Here is an 18,675-nt window from a genome sequence, read left to right as displayed (position 1 = left end):
GCTGTAATGATGTTTTTTGGTAAAAAAAATCACAACCACACAGGTTTTTCTGCCTTTGAAAATGAATGAGGAATTTAGACGTACATGGCTGTCAATAGCATCGACTTATATGGGTTCCAGTTAAATGTCAATGGACTGTCATGGTAACTGGTCAAAAATAACAAGAACCTATGTTTTCCTGCCGTTGGAAATGAATGGGAAATCAGGATGTACATGGCCGTCAATGGCATTTCTTTAGAAATGAATGGGAAAGTTTTTGGCGAATTTTGGGAGAACTAAGTTTTTGCCAAATTCTGTATACCTATTTTATACCCCTTACCAAGGGCGTAGGTTTGGTCTCAACATTGGTAGGGACGCTATTACAGCATAACCTGCATGTACACGTTTTGCTGGGGATGGGACATTAATAAGACCAAACAGATTGGGTACATTTCTCAAAAATTGCTGGTTACTACATAAAATGAAAAAAGTTAAAATTATTTTCATAGGGATTAAGTCATTTTTTCAAAATGCTTCCTTCACATATAGGAAATTTACAGTGTTTGTATTTTTGTGTTTTTTTGGGGGGGGGGTTAAAAATGTGTATCGGCTGCAAATATAAATACTTTTTTTTTTTTTATTTAGAAAATAAATACATTTTAATTAATGAATAAATGAACAAAATGCCCAGTTGAATTAAAGTTGACAGTAGAAAACATACAGGAAGACACCTCTCTAATCAGCTTTCTATTCGACTTTTACAGGTTAGCAAGTTCACACAGTTTAATGTTATGCTAACTCTGATGCAGGGGTCGGACTTGAGGTAACAGAATTAGTGGGATGTTCCCCACCTCCACAACATTGACATCTTTTTACATTATTTACAGAGGCTGCTGCTGCTGGCCGAAAAAAAGAAAAAAAAACTAATATCGCTCCTCTTCAAAAGGGGCGGAGGAAGCGGCATATTGACATGTATTTCTCTTGGGATTGTGTGAATGTGGGGTTTCTAGTCAACAGCCAATCAAATGTGCGTTTGAGGGGAAAAAAAAGGACCGGCACATTCAGCAAGTGAAAAGGGGTAAATTTAAGTCTGAACATAATGAAAGTAATGTGCTTAACCATGGTAGGGTCAATTCTATCCTAACAACACATGGGAAGACAATCTAAATTACCTTTATAGCTGAACTTATTGAAAATGCAAATAATCTTAAAAGTTGGTGGGGACAATTTGAGCATCATGAAAAGTTGGTACTGTTATGTCCCTACCGTCCCTATGCAAACCTACGCCCTTGCCCCTTACCATCCCAGAATTTATGCAATTTGGTCAAAAATGGGAGGAAAAGTAGCATTTTGAAAAACAATGTTCTTTTTTCCCCAAAAAACCCGCATTTACAGGCGAACAGAAAATCTTGGGGAGTCATTCGAAAAATTTCCTTCGTCGCATGAGAATTCCAGTCATTTTGATATTTGAACGGTGCTGGTCGGTCAAACAGTTTGGGCTGTGCGGCGCAGAATCTTATTAGATGGGCTTTGACTTGCAAAGCTTCAATCTAATTATTATTCTTTGTCCATAGCACTTGTTTCAGCTGCATTTTGTATTTTAAATTACGTGATAAATATAATTTAGTTAGGTTTTTCAACGATGCAATCTGTGGAAAAAACCTGCCTTTATGACATCAAAACACATTGTATAGGGCATTTGTATAGGTTCATTGGCTGCGGCTCTATATTTTTGCCATACTGACTGTTTGATTGTTGTGAACAAATGTGCATTTGTCAATTAACCATGAGAAAAAGAGGCCAAGAAATTACCTAAGTGATGGAAAGTAATGTTCATTGTATTCTTACCCAGTGCACTCGGTCTTTTGGAACATCTCTACCAGGCTTTGGAAGGTGGGGATGAGACAGTTATAGTCTCCAGTAACCAGCAAGTGCTTGTTGTAGTTCCATAAGTAAATGGCTGAATTTGCCACAACCCAGGGTTCTCTGATCTGTGTACCAAGCTCAGCCGCTCGAAGGAAGGTTGACGTGGCATAGCCAGATAGATCTTGAATCCAGTCTCTGTGTTGAGTGGGGCAGGTGGAAAAATGAATGCATGCCATTGATTATTTTGGTAGTATATTAATCTATCAACTAGTCAGTTCGAATAAACAAGCAATCGGATTAGGAACATTTAATGTGTTGAAGAATAAATTTTCAGAGATGTAAAACAAAGGCTTGAGCTTGCACTTTCATAAGAACATTAAATGTGAATACAAAATAAAATTCCCAAGTGTTTCTTCAAACTATGCAGAATTACACTTTCATTTAAAAATAAATTAAAATACCCGAGCTTAGCCTCAAACGGTATAAAAAAAATAACTAAATGAGGATCTAAGTACAACAAGCGAACAATTGACCAACTTGCATAGCAAAAGGTTATAAATAAGGTTGTTCCGATCATGTTTTTTTGCTCCCGATCCGATCCCGATCGTTTTAGTTTGAGAATCTGCCGATCCCGATATTTCCCGATCCAATTGCTTTTTTTCCCTCCCGATTCAATTCCAATCATTCCCGAAAATTTTTCCCGATCATATACATTTTGGCAATGCATTAAGAAAAAAATGAATAAAATTCGGACGAATATATACATTCAACATACAGTACATACTGTAAGTACTGTATTTGTTTATTATGACAATAAATCCTCAAGATGGCATTTACATTATCAACATTCTTTCTGTGAGAGGGATCCACGGATAGAAAGACTTGTAATTCTTAAAGGATAAATGTGACTTTGTATATTGTGACTAAATATTGCCATCTAGTGTATTTGTTGAGCTTTCAGTAAATGATACTGCAGCCATTTAACTTCTTCCCATATGCATGATGGGAAGTGCAACCATGACTGTGCGTAGGGGCACCAATTGATATATCTTCTCTGCGTTAGGAAAGAACATAGGGTGTTAAGAAAATGATCGACTACTACCTTTCTTCCCCACATTGCCTCCCACGTAATTTTTAATTGATGAGAGAGGTATTGTAAGGCTTTAGCCACATAAAAAATGGCTCCAAAGGCTGTCAAAATTCTCTCTACTCATTATACGCTGCCTTTTAGCGCTATCTATAGGTAAAACGGCGTCTTTATAGATTGAATGCGACAATGCGTGAGTGGGTCGTGCAGTGCATGCATTAATTATTTAACGTGATTAATTTTAAAAAATTAATTACCGCTGTTAACACAACAAATTTGATAGCCCTACTTTAAGCCAAAACTACTCTGGATGAGTGTAAGACATTTTGTCTGCAACATTAAATACAACTAGAAAACGATTGAAATTATATAAATATATATATATATATATATATATATATATATATATATATATATATATATATATATATATATATATATATATATATACACACACATATATATATATATAAAAAAAAGGCATGTCTTTTTTTTTTTTTGCCGATTCCGATACTTTGAAAATGATCTTTAGTTATAAATGTTATAAAATGCCAATGTTTTTTTTTTCTTTTTTTAAAATGCTCTTAATAAATCGTTAACACATATTCCAACAAAAAACGGCTAAATATACCTATAAACTAAATAAGGAATGCATTAAAAAAATATTAGCTCAAACAAAAACTAACCTTATGTTCGTATTAACAGGGAGCAGCTGGATTCAACCATGTTAAATGAGTTATGTCATATTTACTGTTGCCACAAGAGGTCATTTTATCCACCCAAATAAAACTAAATGCAAACACTTTCAAAACAAACGATTACAACGCCACTCTAATTAGACGAATACTCGAAGCAGCAAAATTTGATTCAAAGCTTTTTTCTATTCGAATTACTCGAGGTAATCGAATAATCGTTGCAGCACAGATCAGATTAAAAATCAAGATTTTCTTCGGTATCTTATATTTCACAGACAATAGATATGCCATTGTTACAGTACTGAACTTAGCAATGTCATGCAATATATGACAGATGCTATTCGTCATTTTTCAAATGTTTGTGCATGTCATCAAACGCCTCATCACATATTTAGATGGTGCATCAAGTCAGACTTGCGAAACAGAACCCCTACATGTAATGCCAGTTTTGACCACATGTGTTTGACTACAGTTGTTGTGTTTTTACCTGTAAATAATCCAGTGTTTATCATCTTCAGACACACCTACATCCTGTGGGAGAACCGCAGGGCTGTTGAGCTGCACACCTAGCATTTGCAGCTTTTGGGCAGTAGCCTACATAAAACAAAGATTTCACTTGAATAAAAATATGTAATAATCCATTGTTTTTGATGGGGATTACGTTTTAGGACATTTGGGCATACTCTGTTTTTTATGCAAACTTATTGCAATGTAAGACTGCAGGACCATTACTCCGTATGAATATATGAGCACAGTGAAACACCAATACGTCAAGGGGCAGAATATCGTACATTCTACAAAGATTCACATACCTCAGCCGTGATAAAGCATATTTCAGCTAAAAGGCGCAACTTCTTCGGACAGGGTTGAATTTCTTCGTAGCTGCTAAGGTTTTCGGAAGAGCTCTCTTCCTCTGAGCATTTTGATTCTGTGTACAAATAAATTAATCCTTTTTTTGTGCATCATACTTTTACCAAGACTTTCATTAAGGCATTTTTCTGTGGAATCCATTTAAATCCATCTAATTTACAGATGGTAACTTTTTCCCTTGGATCCCCAAGACATGTTTATCCTTCCATTGAGCATCTTACTGTGACATTTGGACATCTTCGATCTTGCTTCATCATAGAGCAAACAGAATCGACAAGCCACTCTGCACACATCCCACACTTCCTCCTTTCTAGCTGTCTTTGCAAGCGTGGCCCACAGCCTCAATCTAGACAAGAGAAGATCAAATTGTAGCTTTATGAAGGTCACCAAAAAACGCCTATTTGCACTGTAATATTAATAAGAATGAAGGTAAAAGTACATTCTATGGTTCACTGCATGAAAAGCAAATACTCAAATACAAAAACTCAGCAATCTTAATAATGAGAAGCAGATTTGTAACAGATGCTTGCAGTCACAGGAAGTACCAATTGATCCATCCACCAATTATCTTTACCGCTTATTCTCACTTGGTTCACGTGTGTCAGCTTTGGGTGAATGCAGGGTATCCGACTTGAACTGGTCACTGATCGATCGAAGGCAAATATAGAGGATTCACATATAGAATAATGTACACACACAAGCATGCACACACCCCAATCCACTTACACAAAAACTCATGGACACTTCAACACACCTAAACAAGCCCGCACACATGCACAAGAGATACCTCTCTGTGTTGTCAGCATTTTCTCCTTGTCGGTCCAGGTATCCATCTAACTTCTGTACAGCTGCATAGTAATTATGAGCCTCAGCAGAAAGCTGAGCAATTGGTCCACATCCAACAGTGGCTTTGGTAACTAGTGAAACAAAACTTCATTATGTTACAAAGTTGTATTTTCATTATTCATTATGAAAGCATTGTAAATTCCATATTCCATTTGTTTTATTTTCCTAGAGTTGAGTTATTGTCTATAATTTATTTAAAATTGATTAAATATGTATGTTTACGCGAAGAAGCAGTCATGTCATTGGCAGCACATCAAGACAATGAGAAAGGAATTTTCTGGCTCTTGATCTTTAGATATGCCAAAGTCTCAGCACTGAGGGTGTTTGGTGTCGTAATTGGATTAAGCACGATTAAACTACTTTTTAATTTAATTTACACTCCCATGGTACAGCAATGCTATAAACAGTGGTTCTTAACCTGGGTTCGATCGAACCCCAGGGGTTCAATGAGTCAGTCTAAGGGATTCGGTGAAGGTTAAGACATGCAGGTCCCTATTTCAGGATGCTGACTAAATCAAGGCAAAGTGACATTTTAGTACAGGTTTTTGACTGCTTAGTCTTCAGTTTACAGGCTTTATTTATTCCAATTCTTTCAACTGGTAGTCATCTATCTATTTGGAGGAGAAACTGGTTTGCTCAGTGGAAGGTTGAGTCTCACTTGGTATCAGTACAACAGACCTACAGGTAACGTGCACTGCGTTTACATAAGAAAACTAAATTTATGTCACATTTTGAGGCAAGGATGCGATGAAATGAGAATGTCAACATGAATACAAAAATAGAAGCAGTGTGAAATGAATCGAGTTTAATTTTATTTCCAATGTGAAAAGCCAACCAAAAGGCAAAATTATTTGTTGTAAATTCACCCTGTATATTAGATTTGTGAGAAGATTCATGTTTTTTTTTTTTTTTTTAACATAATGACTTTGTGAGCAAATTTGCTGGTCATTTTGTGCAGGGTTTTTCATTAAATTTGACATCATTTAAGATATAAACAAGACAGAAACTGCATGGTGAAGGTTAATGCAACCAAGCAGTTTTAATGTTGAACAATACAAGATATATTCCTCCAAATTTGATAGATATGCGCATTGGGCAAGTCTTGGTTTAGCATAAAGATTAAAACAAAAAAAACAAAAAAAGAAAGAAAAGCTCATGTAATGTGATGTATGCAACGCTACCATGTTTGATTGAGCGTCCTTGGCTGTAGGGCAGGGGTGGGCAAAATATTCCACAAAGGGCCGCAGTGGGTGCGGGTTTTTGTTGCAACCCATTAAGAGGACACCTTTTCACCAATCTGCTGTTTTACAAGTGCAATCAGTCAATTGCAGTGAGGTGCTTCTCATTTCTGCTGAAACCTCATTGGTTAAACTATCTGTGCTGGGTCAGTTGGAACAAAGACCAGGACCCACTGCGGCCCTTGAGGACCGGTTTGCCCACCCCTGCTGTAGGGGGACGGGTATTGATAAGCATATGCTTCTCCCGTCTGCCCTTGTCTTTCTTCGGTTCTTTCTGTCTTCGGGCTAATCATATCACATTTTGTAATTGTCAATGATACCGATGATGATGACAATAAACATTTCATTTCAAATCATATATTTTGGCCTGTTTATAAACACACTGTCTAAATGAGAAGAAATTTGAATGGAAATTCACTTAGGTTTTAGCTTGCTAGCTTTGATATATCGATTTTGAATTTGGAAAAAAAAAAACAATCCTACTTCCTAAGGGTTCGGTTAGTGTACGTGTGAAACCCATGGGGTTAAGTACCTTTAGCAAGGTTAAGAACCACTGCTATACAAAATGTGAAATAATGTAGAATGATTATATAAGCCTAATTTGCATGGGACCGGTGGACCTATGATGATTTGCCTATTACCATCTAACCCAAGGTGTGTTCAAACTATTCCACATAGGGCCGCAGTGAGTGCTGGATTTCATTCCAACAAAACAGACGAAACCTTTTCACCAATCTGGTGTCTTACAAGTGTAATCAGTTAATTGCAGTCAGGTGCTGCTTGTTTTAGCAGAATCTTAATTGGTTAAAGTCTCTGTGCTCGACTGGTAGGAACAAAAACTAGAACCCACAGCGGCCTTTGAGGACCGGTTTGGACACCCCTGATCGAACCAGCGCACGCACACACACACGCAATAAGCAAAATTGGATATAATGTATAGACGACATACAGTATGTTTTTTTTTTTTTTTTTTTAGTACAGTCCAAGTCCTCACACGAACGAGGGTATGTGATGATGTGATTCTCAACTTAAGCTAAAAGCATGGTGTGTGATGTGTTGAAAGCAAATCAATGCAACTAAATAAAAGCTGCAAGTGAGGAAGAAGAAAATGTACTTTTCGAGATGTTGTCTGCATTTAGCAACATCTGGAAATCAGCAGGAGCCAATAGTTGACCCACAGTCAGCAGTAAAGGACGGAAGTCAGTATCCTGTTGGGGCTTCCTGTCCTTGACCTGACAAAAAAGAGGGGGCTTACTGTGAAATACAGCTTACGTAAGGAATCTGTATAGACAAAAATAATTAGCCATTTAATAATTGCAAATGCAGTTCAGGTCAAATTATTTTTAGGACTTAGAGCTTCCAGATCGGTTTAAATTAGTGGTCCCCGACCTTTTTTGCACCACGGACCGGTGTGATGTAGGCCTTTTGTTCATGAACCGGCAATGTGTTGCAGAAAATTACAGTAAATATGAAATAACATGACGGGGCTAAAAACTAAAACATTAAGTGCAAGGAAAATGTAACTAACCATACTCTGAATCAACCTATTTTAACAGTGGCCTCTCCTAAGACTTGACGGCAAATATCCTTGGTCGCAGGCATAATGAGTTATTCTCCAATTGTGAAAGCTTTTTGGCTTTAGCAATACAGTTAACCACGAGGTATAATGCTCTCAGTGCATTCGCTTTTGCTAGATTTAGCTAGATATTATGCAGAATGCCGCCCCAACAGAACACTCCGCTCTCAGAATGCAGGTCTACTGGTAGTTCCCAGTTTCTAGTTTGTCTAGTCTCTTCATCACTAGTCACCCGGTGTCCCCTTTCCCCCCTCCTTTCTGGGGAGGGGCTATTTTTTCAACTGCAGCCTCCTGACTGTCCGGACCCCTGGCTGGATGGACGTCCTCATTGCTACCCCCGTCTCATCTGGCTAGATGGACCAATTCTTGTTCCTTTACTCCACTGCATCTTTACGGACTGTAACTTCGCCTGCTAATTCCCATTAGCAGTCCTGGGGCTTCCTGTCTATCCGTCCTGGGAGTGGATCTCTCCTGACTGTGGTACTCCCCAAGGTTTCTCATTTTCTCCCAAAGACTCTGGAGTTTTTGGAGTTTTTCCTTGCCGATATGGAGGGTCTAAGGATGGGGGATACCCAGGACTTGAATTTATTTATTCATCTTTGTTGCTTCATTTGCTGTTTCTGATTGTGTATCATATTGCCTCTGCAAAGCCCTTTGAGACAACGTTGTTGTGATCCAGGGCTATACAAATAAAATTGAATTGAATGGAATTGGTTGTAGGCTCCTGTTCTGGCTCAGAATGTGGCCTTTTCGTGTAAAAAAGCTGTCCAAAGACGTTGCTGCCCGCAGCACATAGCCAACAGCAGCTAATGTTACTGTTTATATTGACCGACACTGGGCTGTTATAGGTGTGCAAACACCCCAGTAATGGCGGTCAACCACTAGAGGGCGAAGTACACAAACCTCCACTCAGATCAGTCAATAGGTGTGCAAACACCCCAGCAATGGTGGTCAACCACTAGAGGGGGACATACACAAATTTCTACTCTGATTAGTCAAGAGGCACATGCCAGATTGCTGTCATTAACAAAAGATTTATTATTTCTCTGCGGCCCGGGCGCTACAGACCGGTACCGGTCCCCGGCTCGGTGGTTGGGGATCACTGGTTTAAATCTTAAATTGTGTCATGCAAATAGTGCTCCAAACCTGCTGCATAAGCATCGCGGCTTTATCCTCTGTCCGAGAGCGCGTTTGATATAGGTTTCGTCTCAGCTGTAGCAGGTGGAAAGCCGATGACAATCTTTCTTTTTGTGTGCCATTATCCAGCTGCATGGCTTTCTGGAGGTGATTCAGTGAGGCCTCAAGGAGCCCATCTTCTTCTTCAGTCACTGCAAGCTCAGCGTGGACCTGACATCGAACTTGGAACAACATGCTGGAAAAAAGACATTTTAACTCTTAGAATAAATACCGATAACAATATTCTTGACTAACAAATATAAATATTTGTTTATGATGTTAGTAATTGCTATTTCAGTGCCTTCAGCATTCACTAATTTGTTTGGCTAATGAATCCTTAATTTCTTTCCTCCTTTCCCAACACAGTCACAGTGAAGCGTCATCATATTTCCTAGTCGTAGCTTTCGGAAAGCTTTTGTCTCACAACCTGTGTCTCTCTCTGCCTTTTTCCCTTCCTGTTAAATATTTTGTCATGGTAAATGGTGTTGTTCTTACAGTGGGGCACATAAGTATTTAGTCAACCACTAATTGTGCAAGTTTTACCACTTGAAAATAATAGAGAGGCCTGTAATTGTCAACATGGGTAAACCTCAACCATGAGGGATGGAATGTGGAAAAAAAAAGAAAATCACAATGTTTGATTTTTAAATAATTTAAAGAATTTATTTGCAAATCATGGTGGAAAATAAGTATTCGGTCAATACCAAAAGTTCATCTCAATACTTTGTTATGTACCCTTTTTTGGCAATAACGGAGGCCAAACGTTTTCTGTAACTCTTCACAAGCTTTTCACACACTGTTGGTGGTATTTTGGCCCATTCCTCCATGCAGATCTCCTCTAGAGAAGTGATGTTTTGGGGCTGTCGTTGGGCAACACGGACTTTCAACTCCCTTCACAGATTTTCTATGAGGTTGAGATCTGGAGACTGACTAGGCAACTCCAGGACCTTGAAATGCTTCTTACTCCTTTGTTGCCCCGGCTGTGTGTTTGGAATCATTGTCATGCTGAAAGACCCAGCCACATCTCATCTTCAATGCCCTTGCTGATGGAAGGAGATTTTCACTCAAAATCTCTCGATACATGGTCCCATTCATTCTTTCCTTTACACAGATCAGTCGTCCTGGTTCCTCTGCAGAAAAACAGCCCCAAAGCATGATGTTTCCACCCCCATCCTTCAAAGTGGGTATGATTTTCTTCAGATGCAATTCAGTATTCTTTCTCCTCCAAACACGAGAACCTGTGTTTCTACCTAAAAAAATTTATGTTGGTTTCATCTGACCATAACACATTCTCCCAGTCCTCTTCTGGATCATCCAAATGCTCTCTAGTCAAACGCAGATGGGCCTGGACGTGTAATTTCTTCAGCAGGGGGACACGTCTGGCAGTGCAGGATTTGAGTCCCTGGCGGCGCATTGTGTTACTGATAGTAGCCATTGTTACTGTGGTCCCAGCTCTCTGTAGGTCATTCACTAGTTCCCCCCGTGTGGTTCTGGGATTTTTGCTCACCCTTCTTGTTATCATTTTGACTCCACGGGGTGAGATCTTGCATGGATTCCCAGATCGAGGGAGATTATCAGTGGTCTTGTATGTCTTCCATTTTCGAATAATTGCTCCTACAGTTGATTTCTTTACACCAAGCGTTTTATCTTTTGCAGATTCAGTCTTGCCAGCCTGGTGCAGGTCTACAATTTTGTCTCTGGTGTCCTTCGACAGCTCTTTGGTCTTGGCCATAGTGGAGTTTGGAGTGTGACTGATAGAGGTTGTGGACAGGTGTCTTTTATACCGATAATGAGTTACAACAGGTGCCATTAATACAGGTAATGAGTGGAGACTCGTTAGACCTCGTTAGAAGAAGTTAGACCTCTTTGACAGCCAGAAATCTTGCTTGTTTTGTAAGTGACCAAATAATTATTTTCCACTCTAATCTGGAAATAAATTCTTTAAAAATCAAACAATGTGATTTTCTGTTTTTTTTTTTTTTCCACATTCTGTCTCTCATGGTTGAGGTTTACCCATGTTGACAATTACAGGCCTCTCTAATATTTTCAAGTAGGAGAACTTGCACAATTGGTGGTTGACTAAATACTTATTTGCCCCACTGTATATAGCGCTTTTACACCTTTCAAGGCCCTCAAAGCGCTTTACACTATATCGCCATCCACCTACTGGGGTCATGTTGTCTTTTCAAGGGTTTGTTAACCGAATTCAATATCACCTGCTGTATACTTTCTGTACTGTGTGTGTGGATGAAAGGAGATTAAAAATCCAACACATAAAAGCTAATATTTCCTGTACACAATCTACATTGCCCCACTACCATCTACGGCAGTGGATGAGCAATTACACATTATCTTAGTATGGCAAAAAGAAGCATGTTCTCTAGGGTCTCATTAATATGACCATATGTAAAATCATTGAAATCGGTTACCACTGCATGTCTTCTAGTGCTTGGGCCACCCGTGACAGAGGTGTCTTAACGTGTCTGCGGAGATTGTGCTGCAGCAGTGGAAGACAGAAGCTCCACTGTGTGGCACACACTGCTTGCACAGCTTGAGGGTCCCCCTCTCTTACTGCAGCCTGCAGACACTGATTAAGCTTTAATATCGCTTTCAGACGAGCCTGAGGGTGAAACAAAATCTTATGATGCAACGAAAAAGACAGCTTTCAGTCACTGAGTATACTAGTTCTTTTAAAAAAAGTATTCAATTCAAGTAGTGTTTATGCACAACATTGGCTTTCTTAAAAATGAAAATGATTAACTTTGAACTGAGGATCAAATGACTAACGCTTGATTAATATGTTCTAAGAAGTCTCTGATGATGAAGCACCTCCACACTGGATTTGGAGTAGTCATTCATCTTCGTCTCTTTCTTCCGAAGGTTTATTTCACAGTTGATACACTCCATCATTATTTGTTCTCCGATACTCTAAATGTAAATAGATATACAAGAGTCAGTGTAAATGAGGAAAAATCTGAGCTCTATTTTAAATCAAATACCTATTTTACATATGAAATATGGACATTCATGCCATCATTTCACTTTTTTGTCATAAAAAAGTCAGAAGGCAGTACCAATACACTTTTTTTTTTTTAAATTAATATTACCTAAAAAATAAAATTTATACATTTATACAAACTGTAAATATGGATGCTGGGTTTTTCAATGCCGGGCTGTTATCACAGCTATGCTATGCTAACTGCTTCAATATTTTAGGAAAATGGGTACTCACAGTCTCTCCAGCAGACCTAAGTCTTTTTAAGCATTTGTCAGCCACTCTATGATTCTTGCCTTGCAAAGCCAGAAAAGCAAGCTCCAGGAGAAAGGACACTCTGATATCCAAGCCAAAATATGATAAATTAAATGAGATTTTGATTTGAACGGAAGTAAAAGCAGCAACCAGTTTAAGATGCAGGTAGATTAAACAATAGACATGAAATTCAGACATACCAGATAGTTAACATCAAATGCAACACACACAAAACTGTGAATAGTCCGAATAAAACAAACCTGGCTCAAGTTTCACATAAAGATACAGGTGTTATAAATAGCATTTGAGCACATACCTGTTAGCTGGTGGAATGGGTGTCCGAAGAGAAGGTTTTGTTGACTCTCCCAAGAGACTAAAAATTTCCTCAAGCTCATTTAAATCCTTTTTTGCTAGTTCGTCCTCACTTATTTCCCCCAAACCCCTAAAGACAGTGGGACAGTCCAATTCATTCGTGTGTTGAAGAAATAACAAACTGTGAATCCAATTGCTTCTGGTAATAGGCTACAAAAATCATTATACTATAATACATTAAGCTCATAATTGGTTATAATACAAACTCGAATCTTGCCTCAGGTTATTAACCTTTTAAACAGTTGATTTATACAGTAATTCCAAATTATTTGATAGTGCTACTTATTCTGTATCCTCACCTTGTGCTATTTAAACAACTGTTGTTGATTTGTATTGCACAATACGATAGCACACGACACCAGGGGTTTTAAACCTTTTCTACCTATAGACCAACTTTTCCTGTTTAAAATTGCCCACGGCCAGTGGCGGTCTTGACAATTTTGGGGCCTAAGGCGAACATATCCAGGGGCCCTCTTCATGGGTCGGGGTTAAAAAGGTGAGAAGGGTGTGGAGGAAATATGTTCCGGTACACTAGGGCTGTCCTAAACGACAAATTTTCTCCTGATTAGTCAGCCGACTACCGTAATTTCCCGAATATAAGGCGCACCCGTGTATAATGCGCACCCCAAATTTACTTGTAAAATCTGGGGGAAATTATTGTACCCGTTTATAACGCGCACCCTAATTTTAGCACCAATAAATAGAAGAATACAAGAAAACAGAGCTCGTGTACAGATACAGAGATGTCATTTTACTGACTGGTGAAACACAGCACAAGCATAGCACATTGGTAGTTCAAAACATTACCGTAAACTGACAATATTTACGGTAATAATATGATTTGACAACTTCTCCAACTTACCAGAATCTAGGAGAAAACAAAACAGAGGTGACTTTTCTTTTAAAGGCTGCTGTATAACTTGCTCCATTCCTCATGATTAATAAATGTTTCTTCCATGGATTGATACGGTAAAATGAAAGTGAGAACGTAAGTCGGAAATCCGTGAGAGGTCATCGCTGTCAACACGACAGTAACAAAAGGAACTATTGTTATTTGGGTTTGAGTTTCCCGAGGGACCGATATAGTTGGTGGACACAGGAAGTGTGTGTCCTTACATTTGTTATGGTCCGAATTGTGGAGCTGCAATAAACATCGACTCAAATGAGTTCAAGAAACTAAATTCTGTGCTTTATTAAGAGTGAAAAAAGCAGAATTTAACACAGACGAAATCATTCGGCCGATTAGAGTGAAGTATTACAGAAACAAAATGGTGACGTCACGTACCGTAATGGTCGGCAACGGGTCGCCGCATACGTTTCTTCAACACAACGTGGCCGTGTCAATGAAAAAAAAATCGGTTTATATATATATGTAATACATATATATTTCTGTTTCCATCCATGTACCCGTTTATAATGCGCATCATGAGTTTACAAGTTGATTTTGGGGAAAAAAAGTGTGCGTTATATTCGGGAAATTACGGGTAGTTTTACGATTTGTCGACCAATGTAATAATTTTATTTTTTTTTACTAATTTAGCGATGACATTTTTTGTGACGCTTATTAATTCACAGAACCATTTTGGAACACTTAAATTCTTTATTGAAGTACAAATAATCATGTAAATAACAATAATTAATCACAAATAAACAATGAGGTTAAATGCTGATAGCATTTACTAGTGCAAAACAATGGAAAGTAAACAGATTTAGAACACTGACTTTGCCTTTCCAACATTATTCAAAACAATTCTTTAAAAAAAATTCTGCCAATCATATTTGTAATAAATAATGTCATTTGAAAGCTATTCTTAGTGTAGAATCTGTATTCTGTAGGATTTACTCTACATATTATTATATTATTTCTGATGTATGCGGGATTAACTCCAGAAACCGTTATTTATATGATGAACATGACGTGCTTTTATTTTGAAATGTTCACCAGAGGTACGTTCGCTAAACCGCTAACCGAAAGCTTTACACTCCGTAAAAAAACATTCTTCGTCATTGCTTGTGGTGTCACTAATAGATTATTATTTTTTTTCGTTAGCAAATGCTGTTAACCAGCTGTTGAGTGTTATTGTATGACTGATTGGAAATGTACTGCTTTGTTTCGCCACAGGGTGTGCGGTCGTGTATTTTATGTTCGGTGTGAAGAAGAAAGTTAAAAGAGGCATTAGAGTCCTGTTCTCAACTTCTCCCTCAATGCACTTGGGCTCTCATGGAGAGCACGTTTGCTCATGTGTTCGAAATAAACGATAGCCAAAGTGCAAAGTAGCAAGTGAGCTCTAAAAATAGCGAGCTTAGTGGCGTGAAAAACGCAGCAGAGGTAAGTGAAGCTAACGAACAGCTAAGCGAAGCTAAACAGCGCTAAATGAAGCTAAGCAACTGATACTCAGTCCATCGTCGTGGAACAGTCCATTGTAGTGTGTGTGTGTGGGGTAGCGATAATATAAATGCAGCATTCAAATGGCTTTCTTTTTTGTTTTGTTATTTGTTTGTTTGGTATGCTGCCATTATTATACATGGCCCAAGCCCTTGCTCGTTAGGGCAAGGGCAGCTGGTTGGGGGCCCCCTACTGGTTGGGAGCCCAAGGCAATCGCCTACTTCGCCTGAATAGTAGATCCGGCTATGCCCACAGCCTACTGAAATACAGGTAATCTCTGCTTTACGACGTACCTGATTTACAGTGCGTGGTTTCGACTTTACGACGCCGGAGTCTCGCTCGCCGTTTTGTCTCCAGTCGTTTTTTCTTTTATTTCATTTTTTCTAAGTCGCATAAATGTGGTTTGTCTGCCACCTCTCAGGATTTTTGGTAAGTACATTTAATTTTGTCGTTTATTAAATGTAAATGGTTGATCTTTAAATGCTAAATGCATATCTGGTATTTCATTATTCTTTATGTGCGGTCCACTTTCTTTTGTTGCACTCGGTCAAGTTGGACATTACACAAGCGCTATTTTCTGTTACTTTCGAGCATTGCTTTCACGTTGGGAAGTGCAGGCGAACGCCAGTAAACAATACAAGAAGGCAGAGAAAAGGTAAACGGCACAGGCTCAGCGATGCCCCCGGTTAGCTCGCTATTAGCCCGCTACCTTATTGAGTAGCGTTCGTTTTCACTGCTGGACTGGTGCCACTAATAGCTGCCGTTTTCCTTGTTGAATTGCACAAAATTTCGACCTTATTTTCCTCTCTATTATTGTGCAGCCATTAAGGTATGTTTTTGTAAGCAAATGTGTCTCTATTGATTTACTTTATAGCAATGTTGTACGCTTTGTCGTGATTGTATTTTCTAAATGTGTGTTCATAGTTTGACTGACTAATAAATGTCAGTTGTAAGAAGTACTACGGTGTGATCGATGTTAGTTATTTAGAGATTAAGGGTACTTAATGGGTTAATTCCGACTTGCGCGGAAATTCAGGTTACGTTGCCAGCATAGGAACGGAACTCGTTTGTAAACCGGGGACTACATGTATTATAAATTGTGTTGACTTTGATTACATTAGTATTCATCAACTAAATAATATCCATCTAGGCTTTTTAAAAAAATCTTGTTTAGCTTGCCTTTGCAAACAGTCAAAATCCTAACAGTGTGTGCTGAGTGGATAAAATTTAGTATTTCAATTTTTAAAGTTAAACTCTTCGCTCTTATTGGCGGGTGGATGTGTCAGTGAGTAAGTGTTTATATTTGACGTCGTGTGGACATTGCCGCTGGAGGCAAGTGGACACTCAGGTACTTGCATGGGAAGGTGCAGTGTGATATCATAGTGTCACAGATTTAAAATGAGGTTGTTTGAACAGCGGTTTGACTTACAAAAGCGATTGCAATCAAATCACAAACCGCATTGATGACATATACTTCAACATATACATGAACTTCAATCAAACACTGATTTTGACCGGTCTCTTGCATGAAACAGTGGAAAATAATTGGAATTCGGGGTAACCTACCTTTTACATTGTAGCAGTTTGTAAATGACAGTTAAGGCGGTTGACTGGCGGCTCTTTTTAAGGATGATCTCTCTTTTTGACAGATTATGCCACACCTAAGGAAAGAAGGCTACATTGTTAAAAATACCAGGCTGTGACAAATTACAATAACTGGTAGTATTTGACAAGCATTTCACAGAGAAAATAAATTACAGTATTCAACTAGGGGAAAAATCTGATATATTGTACTGGACTGTCTCAGGAAATTAGAATACACAATATTCTAATTTTTTGAGACAGTCCTGTGTATATATACAGGACTGTCTCAGGAAATTAGAATACACAATATTCTAATTTCCTGACAGGAAATTTCCTGACAGGAAATTTCCTGACAGTATATAGTAGTATATAATTATTACAGTAATTGACTTGCAATTGCCAATTTTACAATATTATATATTATATAGGGCTGTCAAACAATTAAAATTTTTAATCGAGTTAATTACAGCTTAAAAATTAATTAATTGCAATTAATCGCAATTCAAACCATCTTTAAAATATGCCATATATTTCTGTAAATTATTGTTGGAATGGAAGGATAAGACACAAGATGGATATATACATTCAACATACGGTACATAAGGACTGTATTTGTTTATTATAACAATAAATCAACAAGATGGCATTAACATTATTAACATTCTGTTAAAGCGATCCATGGATAGAAAGACTTGTAGTTCTTAAAAGAAAAATGTTAGTACAAGTTATAGAAATTTTATATTAAAACCCCTCTTAATGTTTTCGTTTTAATAAAATTTGTAAATTTTTCAATCAAAAAATAAACTAGTAGCCCGCCATTGTTGATGTCAATAATTACTTACACAATGCTCATGGGTGCTGACGCCTATAAAAATCAGTCGCACTCAAACGCCAGCAGAGGGCGGCAAAACTCCATAAAACACAACAAGTGAGCGTTTCACTGTACAGTGATACCTCAGCTCACGAACGCTTAAGCTCACAAACTTTTGGCCTCAAGAACATTAAATTCGCGAGCATATAGTCTCTGCTGACGAACTACTTTTTGGCGGACGAACCAAACCACACGGTCGTACAGCGCCACGAGAAGCTGACGCACACTCACGGCGTCCCAGTTTGTCCCCTCCCTTTCGTTGAGTGCGGACGTGGTTTGTGTTTGATAGACATTTTGGACCATATTGCGTGTACTTTTGCTATTATGGGACCGAAAAAGACCCCACCACAGGCTAGTGTTAAGCCTAAGAAGACATTAAAGAAAATAAGGTATATTTTTGTGTAGTTTTAAGGCTTATTTAGTAGAAAATTATGTTTTATGGGGACCTGGGAACGGATTATTCTCATTTTAATGGTTTCTTATGGGAAATAAATGTTCGGAAGGTGAACTTTTCGCCTTACACACACTTTCTGGGAACCAATTATGTTCGTGAGCTGAGATATCACTGTACTGTCATTTAAAGCTGTGTGAGCGGGTCATCTGCGTTAATTGCGTCAAATATTTTTACGTGATTAATTTAAAAAATTAATTAACGCCCGTTAACGCGATAATTTTGACAGCCCCGATATTATAGTATTTTTTTTTTAGAACTGTAACCATTAATTGCAATTTAAGACTCAAGTAAAAATATTGTTACTGTAAAAGCCAATAGTTAGAGGTAGGTACTTATTGTCATTTAAGTTACAGTAATATTTTGTTGTTGTAGGAAAAAAATACATTAGCTTTGTGTTTTTCATAGTGCCATTAATTTTATTGTCG

At 38.1% G+C, this 18,675-nt stretch overlaps 1 protein-coding gene across 9 annotated transcripts in view; it reads right to left on the bottom strand.

The window, feature by feature from the left end:
* LOC130922838 (cilia- and flagella-associated protein 46) overlaps positions 1-18,675 on the bottom strand; it is a 100,070-nt gene that overhangs the window by 58,339 nt on the left and 23,056 nt on the right. For 8 of the 9 annotated variants that reach the window (XR_009064584.1, XM_057848001.1, XM_057848000.1 and 5 more), the window contains 13 exons: positions 16,908-17,002; positions 12,900-13,025; positions 12,566-12,665; positions 12,163-12,261; positions 11,763-11,953; positions 9,304-9,529; positions 7,696-7,813; positions 5,285-5,414; positions 5,072-5,140; positions 4,719-4,843; positions 4,440-4,555; positions 4,115-4,221; positions 1,828-2,040 (listed from right to left, as the gene is read on the bottom strand). Coding sequence is in view for 8 of the 9 variants with exons in the window: in XM_057848001.1 (XP_057703984.1) it covers positions 1,828-2,040; positions 4,115-4,221; positions 4,440-4,555; positions 4,719-4,843; positions 5,072-5,140; positions 5,285-5,414; positions 7,696-7,813; positions 9,304-9,529; positions 11,763-11,953; positions 12,163-12,261; positions 12,566-12,665; positions 12,900-13,025; positions 16,908-17,002 (1,715 nt within the window). In the remaining variant the exon portion in view is untranslated. The remainder of the gene's footprint in view (positions 1-1,827; positions 2,041-4,114; positions 4,222-4,439; positions 4,556-4,718; positions 4,844-5,071; positions 5,141-5,284; positions 5,415-7,695; positions 7,814-9,303; positions 9,530-11,762; positions 11,954-12,162; positions 12,262-12,565; positions 12,666-12,899; positions 13,026-16,907; positions 17,003-18,675) is intronic. The other variant, XM_057848002.1, reaches the window with a different exon arrangement.

This window comes from Corythoichthys intestinalis, chromosome 10 (genome assembly GCF_030265065.1).
Source record: "Corythoichthys intestinalis isolate RoL2023-P3 chromosome 10, ASM3026506v1, whole genome shotgun sequence".
In the NCBI taxonomy this organism is placed as follows: Eukaryota; Metazoa; Chordata; class Actinopteri; order Syngnathiformes; family Syngnathidae; genus Corythoichthys; species Corythoichthys intestinalis.
The sequence above is the reverse complement of the archived record's forward strand: the minus strand, read 5'-3'. Positions and strand labels throughout refer to the sequence as shown.